This window comes from Triplophysa rosa, linkage group LG6 (genome assembly GCF_024868665.1).
Source record: "Triplophysa rosa linkage group LG6, Trosa_1v2, whole genome shotgun sequence".
Taxonomy (NCBI): domain Eukaryota; kingdom Metazoa; phylum Chordata; class Actinopteri; order Cypriniformes; family Nemacheilidae; genus Triplophysa; species Triplophysa rosa.
The window spans coordinates 5,604,565-5,613,786 of record NC_079895.1 but is presented as its reverse complement, the minus strand read 5'-3'; the positions used below and the strand labels follow the sequence as shown (position 1 = coordinate 5,613,786).

Genomic DNA, 9,222 nt, shown 5'->3' with positions numbered 1-9,222 from the left:
TAAATGACGTCATTCTTGTTCTCTACCGTGATTGGTGTTCCCTTTGTCGATCAAAAAGGTTTACTGGATTTTTTTATTTCAAACACTGATCTAAATGATCATGATCATTAATATAGATCCGTTATTTCTACCGATTGGTGTTGTGGAGATAAGAAGGAACTCGTGTTTGTCAATTCAGTATTCAATTCTTGACTGCGTTTCATTAGGGTAAAGATAACCTGGGCAGTGTAACTTGTCCTTTTCATTGTGGAAAAATACGATGAAAAAACTCGACATGCTTAAAGCAAGATGCATACTGGAAATTATACTGACATCGCAATATTATTGATGTTTCAGGAGAGAAGGCGCCTTGCATTCGTTAAGTAACCATTTTTTCCTACTTCAAGCTATTTCAAACCTTTCTCGTAATATTTATATTTGTATACGTCACTTCAAGTGGGCGCGGTCCGCTAATCTCGCGAGATTTTATTTTCTGATCTCGTTAGCTCGGGTAGCCCGTGTGCTAGCGGTGTGTGTGTGTGCGCGCGCGGCGAGTCAACCTGCAGTACGCGCAGCGGAGGCCGGTGCTGCGCTCCAGCCTGCTCAACCCGAACACAAATAAGGTACCGTTACACAACTGTAATGAATCCACGTCGTTTTCAGTAGTCGTTTTAAACTGGCTAGTTCCGAATGGGTTGACAACTACATTTTTATAAAAGCGTTTATTGTTGTTTTCAGGGTGTTTTTTTTAAGTAACGTTAGAGTAAAACAAAAGCAACTGGTGTTTATTATGAAAGCAGCTGCCAGCTGATGCTAAATAAATAGCATGGCTCAGCCCCTAAGCCGAAATATCGTCTCTAAAAGCGCATACTGTGGGGAAACGTGTTAAACAATGTTACAGAGGCGGTTGTAGGAGTGCGTAGTGAATTGTGCAGAAATAAAATAGTGTTTTGTAATGTAGCTGTGCTGCTAACTATCTGTCATGGACTTGTATATTTTCTGCAGCGGGTGTTACAAAGTTAACAAACACGTTTATAATATGACCTTTTTCTTTAGATGAAGTTGTTCATGAGGAACAGGTGTTCATAATGACTGTCTCCCACTGTATGTAGTTTTTAATAACTAAGATGTCTTAGAGTCTAGAGTCTTAGAGTCTTAGTTAGTCGGGAAAGGATCAAAGGTGGTACTGGCACACTGTTGACAAGATTAAGGAAAGAAGACTTGATTTAAGTCTGATTCTGCTTGTCTGCCTGTATATATAGCATTTATTTGTTGATTTTCAGTTGAGTCAATATTGGCATTTTCTGGATCTTTTAACATATATCAAATTGCGAGTGTAGAAACCAAAGTGAACCAAGATGATTTTGAGAAATTAAGAGATTAGAGAGACTGTTGTGTTGAGATAGTGATAAAGATGTGTATTAGGCAATGCTGAACTTTGATTTTTAAACGTATGCCTGAACAGTTTGCAGTGAACCATGTACCAAACATATGGTAAAAGCATGTCATTTTTACCTTTATAAGAATAATTCCTCTGACAACATTTGAATGTTTGCATGTGACATTATAATTAAAAGCTATAAATTTATGATGCAAAAATGACTCATTTGTTTATAATTTCCTGACATGGAAAGTGACTGGTCCAACACTCTCACACTGGCCTCAGGCCATCCTTATTGTAGATAAGTGTTAGCTGGCATGATCAGTAATACATCAGTGTGACATATTATGATGATGAATTACCCTATTGTAGGTCTGTGACATACTTCTGTGGGCATGGGCGAGACCTCGTATTGGAAGACAAGTTTTACACCCTAAAAATATGGCTTTTGCATATTCAGACAACAGCTGCAATATGAACTATTGTATTGTCTTGTCATTATTGTATTATTTGTTCATATTAAATAAATTATATATTGAGATAAGCACTTTTGAAATTGTGTACTTTATTCTTTCCCAACAGAAAGCAAAATGAATGTTGGCGTGGCACACAGTGAAGTGAACCCTAACACTCGTGTGATGAACAGTCGGGGGATATGGTTGACATATGCACTTGGTGTAGGAATGCTTCACATTGTGCTGTTGAGCATTCCTTTCTTCAGTGTTCCTGTTGTGTGGACCCTCACAAATGTCATTCACAATTTTGTAAGTGTGCCTTGTTAAATAATTCACCTCATTTTCCAAGTTTGCTTGTCTATGGCTTTTCTTTGCAGTGCACTGTGCTTCCTTAGTAGTCTATGTGCTATTGTTTTGCAAGGACTCACTTGAAAAAAGAATCAAGGTCAGCTGCATGACATCATCGACCAAGTTAAAGCTCTTTGGCACATGATGATGTGTAATGACACTGTCTGCAGTACAGTACAATGATAAGAGAAGCTATTCACATGGAAACTGTACTATTTTTGTTGTCTGGACATGGAAGACACATTTAGTTTTTACAGCTTTATTCCATCTGTATTGCAAATGCTTTACTTCTCGATACTGTATCAGTGTCCTAGAATATTATGAAGTCTCATTGTGTATCTGAGAATGATACGTGTTTGAATGCAGTTTGACTTCATTCAGATCATCTTTCTATCTTCCCAAAGGGTATGTATGTGTTTATGCATGCAGTGAAAGGCACACCGTTTGAAACTCCAGACCAGGGCAAAGCAAGACTTCTCACACATTGGGAACAGCTGGATTATGGCGTGCAGTTCACATCATCCAGAAAATTCTTTACTATCTCACCAATCATTTTGTAAGTCATTTATTTTATGTTGCATTTAATGTTCTTTTTTATCATAATGTCAAATCATGTTTAGAATATGCATTTTTGTAAATATTATCGACACGGATCACCATTTGTTGCGAAAGCCTTGTTTTATAATATTTTAAATGATGTCATAGATATCATATTTGCTTGATTTGTTTAAATATGGCTTTTATGTACAGTTGCTCATCTTGGCACTAGCATAGCCAAAGTTCTAGGTTTGATATCCATGAGAAGCACACATTGAAGAATCTGAATACACTGCAAGTTGCTTTGGATAAAATGTCACATGCATAAATATAATGACCTGATTTATTTTTTGCAGGTATTTTCTCGCCAGCTTTTACACAAAATACGACACAGCTCATTTTGTGATAAACACAGCTTCCCTATTGAGCGTTTTAATCCCAAAACTGCCACAACTCCATGGGGTCAGGATTTTTGGAATAAACAAGTATTAAGCCCAGTGTTGAGAAGGCACAGATTGACACAGAGCTGTTGCCTGATATGGCAAAGAAGATAAACCCTTTGTACTTTGTACCAGAGTTGTGTACATTTAACAGTTTTGTACAGTCTGTGTAATTGTGAGTCTTGTTTGATATATCTTGAGAAAACCACTGTTGGGATATGTTAGGAGGATGATTCCACAAGCATTATTAACTTAAGATATTTAATGTGTTTTTGTTAGATGTTTTGTGTTCCCTGTGGATCTGGGCTGGCCCAGGTTTCATGGTGTTTGGTTAATTTGTTTTTTGTTTGTTCAGATAACACGGATACACTTAGATTAATGCTTTTACTGTCATTTCACATTTCTAAGTGCATTCTTTTGTTGATGCCATGAATTGACAAAATGTGTTTTTAAAATTGTTTAATAGCCATGTAACCATTTTGCTGGTTCTTGAGTTTTGTTTAAATTACCGTTGCTTTATAGAGAAATAAAAACTCAATTTGCATGATTTCCTAAAAGGTATGTGTTTAGTCACACTATTATGTATAGTTTTATATATTAGTTTCATGCCTTACATCTTAGAAGTGACAATGAAAAAATAATTAACATTAACAAACCTTTAGTATGTAGGTTATTTACCTATTCAATAAAGTCAACATGAAATCAAAACAAGATGTATTCTTTCATCATGCTGTAATAACTTGCCCCACTTATTTTTTTCCCAACACCCTGGTACCATTCTGAGAAGTCCCTATGTAATTGTGTGTTGTTAAAAATCATGTTTAATTCTGACATGTGTCATATTATGGAAGTAGGGTTGTAAATGCTATTTCATGTTGACTTTATACAGTATATTGTTGTGAAACTCTAAACATTACCAATCTTGTCCACAAATTGTCCAGTTTCTTTGGTCTAAACAACTGCACCCTTCCACTGTTTCTTACTGTCTCCTGACAATATCTAAGGTTGAATTGCGCCAATTGTTTATTTTTCCTTCTGTTTTCAAGAGGTATGGACATAGTATGTTATGTGCTGTATGACATGCTACAAACAAATAAACTTTGCAAAGTATTAGAAACCTTGTTGTGTCCTAAAATGAAAAAAAAACCTGATAAAAATGAAGTACCTATATCTGACAAAATTAATATTTTACGAATGTACATTTAAAGGCAGACAACAACTCAGTTTTTCCCATACCTTTTATTATGGTCCTATAAAAAATGACTAGATTGTAAAAGTAAAACAAATAAAATGCAATGTTTAATATTGCACACATCGCTTAAGAACCAAGATAAAAATCACTTTTTACACAAGGCCTCACATGTATTTAGCATCACCCCTTTAAACACCTCAAAGCGGTGATTTAAATCTTTTTCACAATGAATTTTATATTTGGTTCCCAAAGCACCATCCGCAAAGGCTGTTCCATAAAACACTCGGTTTATTCTAGAGTGGACCAGTGCCATCGCACACATCACGCATGGCTCTCTAGTGACATAAAGGTCATATCCAGTGCAGATGTATGGCTGGCTAGATTCTTTCGCACTGACAGCTTTGAAGGAATTCCTAAGGGACTCTTGGCTGCTAAACTGACAGGCTGGATATTTGTCGTAGTTGTAGGCTCCACCTCCCTGCCCATAGGCCACAAGATCAATACAGACCATTACAGCATGATGGAGCGGATGAGAGCTGTTCTTACAGTCATGACTCACAGCGACAATCTGCTCAGACTCTGGATCAACAATCACTGCACCCACAGTATTCATTCCCATTTCCTGCCCTGATTTTGCAGCTTGGACAGCAACAGTCATATACTCCAGAATTTTCGCTTTCTGAGCAGCAGTGAATAACTGACCTCTCAGAGCTGATGTTATTAGTTTATCCTCGTGAAAAGACGTAGGCCAGTGTTTTCTAGCTTTTTCAAACTGTGGTCTGGTTAGTGGCGGAGTAGCTGGGATTTTAACAAGAAAAGGCTCTCCCAAACCACTAAAGTCAAAAGACTGTGAGCCAAGCAGATCAGCAAGTGCAACTCCTTTGCCGTTCGTCGCTTCTTGCATGTCCCTGACCAAGCACACAATGACCTCCAAAGGATGAGAGCTGCTTTTGTCATTGGAAGCTCTTACTCTTTTAATGTGATGGAGGCCAGGCAAGGGGTAGACCAGAGAAAGCTCTTTCATCAAGCGAGATGTTTGTTTTTTCTCAATGATGGGTGCTGCATAGGCTGATAACAATTCAGTGTCTTGAGATTGCTCATCAGATAAAACAGGAAGAATATTCCAACACTCTACATCAAATCCATCCATTTCCTTCTTTCGTTTGGCCTGTGGCTCCATCTTATTCACTCAATGAATGATTGTCAGGATTTTCTTGATGTCATCTGTGAAGGATACAAGTGGCAGTGTTACACTAATCTAAAGAAATAGCCTCAGACTTGGTAAATAATAAATACAACCAATGACCGATTCGATTTCAATTGACAAGGCTGATAATTTAACACTTTTTAAAGACAAAAAGCCTATAATTCTTTACCATAGATTTTAATATTTCAGCCAGAACTCTTATTTGTATTCTTGTATTGCATATTTATTTGTGTGCAGACATTAAATTTGTTATCTATTTTAATTTTATTATAATTATGCATGCAATTTACATGACCATAATCATTGAGAGAATACATGATATAATTTATTTACCCTTTAAATTTAAATAAATGTATTACAACACATGACCATTAAAATAAACTAGTGTGCGAGGTTAAATAAAAGAATAAATAAACAAACGTGGTAAAAACAATGAAAGTGCTCGCAACAATTTATGTAAACCATTCAAAACATGTTGGACAGTTACCTTATTTGAAGGACGTTACAAATAAAAACAGGACTTCGAAATTGTCATAGGAATGATTTTAGGACAGCCACAGTGTAAAGCTATCTTTAATCTTTCAGTACGACACATCTACCCCATGTGTCTCCATCCCTCCCTCCGGTTATATTTCTCCCCGGAAACAAGTACACGCTATGGTTCCTACAGTATACTTTATTTTGCACGAGACGCTAAACCTTTTTCAAAATATGAATTTTATTAATTTATATTAATTAAATTATACTTCGATATGAACAATTGTACAGTGTTTAAATCACAATTTAAAATTGTTTAAAACGGAACCCTGCCTAAGATGTTTTCAGTAGGATTTATTTATATGTAACACTCGCGTCATGCCGTGTCTGGGTGAACTTTAATGACATGCAGGTTTTTCAGTGTTGTTTAGGATTGTTTAACATTTACGAGAATTGTTTAACATAACTGAATTGACTGTGATCTTGCTGTCCGATTGAGGGGACCAATGTTAATGAGGACAATATTATAAATCTATGAGACCAACATGAATCCAAGAGCCTTGACTGGACCGGTTCGCTTCTGGATGAAGCACTGTGTGCATGTCAGAAGAGGACTGAGTTCAGTTCGTCCGAGATTAGTTTTGGGGATTGAGACGAGCTGTGATGAGACTGGGGCGGCAGTGCTGGATGAGAACGGAGTGATTTTGGGGGAATCTCTGCATTCCCAAAAACAGACCCATTTAGAGTAAGCAGCTATCGTCATAACCTATACCTATGTATACAGTATACTTAAGTATTGGGATCATTTTATAGAGTAAAAAATATAATAACCAAATTAAATAATAGCAATGGATGTATGGGAATGTGTATATAGTGTACAGCAATTTTTTGGACACTTATTAACAGTTTACGTTTCAACCTGCACATTTCAAGTCATTTTTAAAACTTGTGTATAAATCTATTATATTTTTTTTTTAATTAAAGTTTGTTTTTAATTTATCCCTGCCCTGAGCAAGTTATTTCACAAAATAAATGTTTACATTAAGTTCACACCAAAGAATAATTAAAAGTTTACATCCCCCTGATTCTAAATACTGTATGATGTTACCTGCACAATCAATGACAGTTTATATGTTTTGTCATAGTTGTTTAAGGGTTTTCTTTGTCCTGATTCTTTAAACTGTCCACTGATCTTCAGAAAAATCATCTGGGTCCTCCAGGATAGATACTGTAGATGGATGGATGGATGGATGGATGGATGGATGGATGGATGGATGGATGGATGGATTGTTTAACAGCTGGAATTGCTTACATAACTTTTAAGTGAGCTGTTAAAATATACAAAACAGAACATGTCCATTTTATCAGCTAAACTTGTTTTAATTGCTGTCTTGTAGTACTGGTGGCATTATCCCAACCGTAGCACAACATCTACACAGAGAAAACATCAGTCGAGTTGTCCAGGAGGCGCTAAACAGGGGTTCAATTGAACCATGTGAACTCACAGCTGTGGCCACAACAGTGAAGCCTGGTCTCGCCCTCAGTTTGGGGATCGGTTTGGATTTCAGTCTTAAGTTTGTAAGACTTCATGAAAAGCCGTTTATCCCCATACACCACATGGAGGCACATGCCCTCACTGTAAGAATGCTGCAACCTGTAGACTTTCCATTTCTTGTTCTCCTCATCTCTGGGGGACATTCTCTCCTTGCGCTGGCCAAAGGAATCGATGAGTTTCTCCTTTTGGGACAAACACTGGATGAAGCAGCAGGGGACACTTTAGATAAGGTATCAGGATACTCTAATGCTTTGAATAAATACAGGGAAAATGTTTGATGTCTTTTTTTTGCTTTTAATGATAGATTGCCAGAAGGCTTTCTCTTAGAAATCATCCAGAATGTTCCACTGTGAGCGGCGGACAAGCCATAGAGCTTCTGGCGAAAGAGGGAAACCGACACGCATTCTATTTCAGGTCACCAATGGGATAGCAGTACGACTGCAACTTCTCTTTCGCTGGTTTGCGAAACCAAGTGACAATGGCGATAAACAAAAAAGAGAAAGAAGAGGGTATGGTTTTTATTTATTCTTAACCAAATCTATAGAGCTGCTTGTTGTCTACTGCCTACGCAGATGTAATGTGCTGTAGCATACATAGACCAGATTTGGAACAAAGCACAACATTGTTGTGAATATTTAATTAAATTGGATATTTGGTTAAATGTGCAAACAAACAAAAAAACGATTCAGTATAATATTAACTGCTGGATAATGTATTGTTTCCTTAGGCGTTGAAGCCGGACAGTTATTATCTTGTGTTAAACACATCGCTGCTGCCTCACAACACACAGTGGCGTCTCATGTAGCTAAACGAACACATCGAGCTATATTGTTCTGTAAGGCCAAAGGTCTTTTACCACTGCGCAATCCAACTCTGGTAAGTCTACAGCACCACACGACTTGGTTGTTGCATTTCACCTGAAAATGAATTGAAGCTTGGCATGTGTTACAATTTTTTAAAAGTTCAACTAATGAGTGCCTGACATAACATGACATTTGGTTAAAACTGTACTCCACTCTTTATACACAACGCCCACAACAGGTTGTTTCGGGAGGAGTAGCTAGCAATGAATACATCCGACACACTGTCAAAATCATCACGGATGCCACTGGGTTGCAGTTGCTTTGCCCTCCCTCAAAGCTTTGCACTGATAATGGAGTCATGATTGCATGGTATGAAAATATCACTAATTTGTTTTGCTTGACAATCTCTGCATAGTGAACACTACTCTTGTACCTTAATGTTGGTTTTAGGAATGGTATAGAGAGGTTAAAGCAAGGAAAGGGCATCCTGTCCCACACTGAAGAGGTCCGCTATGAACCGAAGTAAGTGGGAAGCCTAAATCAATCATAGCTAAATCATTAAAGTCAATATACATTTAAATTCAACCCCATTTCTGTCAGAACAGTGAAGTTGTGTCTGCAACATTTACATGATGGACTCTGTTTTGACGTAATAAAAGATGTTTTTATTTTAGGGCACCCCTTGGATTAGACATAACAACAGAGGTTAAAGAGGCTGCAATCAAAGTTCCACCGTTAAAACTGAAGATAGATTCTTGACATTGTATTATAAACAGCATTTCTTACTTATGAATAAATGATTATTTATTTAAATAATTGTCTGTTTTATATGCTTGAATTTAAAGTGC

General features: G+C 37.0%; 3 protein-coding genes across 3 annotated transcripts; 2 read left to right on the top strand and 1 right to left on the bottom strand.

The window, feature by feature from the left end:
* The first annotated feature begins 167 nt into the window (after positions 1-167).
* On the top strand, positions 168-4,251 carry ormdl1 (ORMDL sphingolipid biosynthesis regulator 1). Its single transcript, XM_057336019.1, has 4 exons — positions 168-602; positions 1,943-2,124; positions 2,568-2,719; positions 3,057-4,251. Exons 2-4 carry the CDS (start codon positions 1,951-1,953, stop codon positions 3,190-3,192), a joined length of 462 nt encoding a protein of 153 aa, XP_057192002.1. The 5' UTR covers positions 168-602; positions 1,943-1,950; the 3' UTR covers positions 3,193-4,251.
* Positions 4,252-4,367: 116 nt separating this feature from the next.
* On the bottom strand, positions 4,368-6,158 carry adat3 (adenosine deaminase tRNA specific 3). Its single transcript, XM_057336413.1, has 2 exons — positions 6,027-6,158; positions 4,368-5,556 (listed from the first exon to the last, which is right to left on the bottom strand). Exon 2 carries the CDS (start codon positions 5,510-5,512, stop codon positions 4,478-4,480), a length of 1,035 nt encoding a protein of 344 aa, XP_057192396.1. The 5' UTR covers positions 5,513-5,556; positions 6,027-6,158; the 3' UTR covers positions 4,368-4,477.
* A 244-nt stretch (positions 6,159-6,402) lies between these two features.
* On the top strand, positions 6,403-9,190 carry osgepl1 (O-sialoglycoprotein endopeptidase-like 1). The gene is given in 6 exon segments (XM_057335237.1): positions 6,403-6,761; positions 7,414-7,801; positions 7,876-8,080; positions 8,299-8,447; positions 8,613-8,896; positions 9,049-9,190. Coding segments are annotated over 5 exon segments (1,119 nt in total). The 5' UTR covers positions 6,403-6,561; the 3' UTR covers positions 8,790-8,896; positions 9,049-9,190.
* The last annotated feature ends 32 nt before the right edge of the window (positions 9,191-9,222 follow it).

Bases quoted from the DNA above. Each gene is read 5' to 3' on its own strand.
- ormdl1 (XM_057336019.1), top strand. From the start codon at position 1,951: ATGAATGTTGGCGTGGCACACAGTGAAGTGAACCCTAACACTCGTGTG. The intron at 2,125-2,567 runs GTAAGTGTGCCT...ATCTTCCCAAAG, and splicing joins CAAATGTCATTCACAATTTT to GGTATGTATGTGTTTATGCA. The intron at 2,720-3,056 runs GTAAGTCATTTA...TATTTTTTGCAG, and splicing joins ACTATCTCACCAATCATTTT to GTATTTTCTCGCCAGCTTTT.
- adat3 (XM_057336413.1), bottom strand. From the start codon at position 5,512: ATGGAGCCACAGGCCAAACGAAAGAAGGAAATGGATGGATTTGATGTA.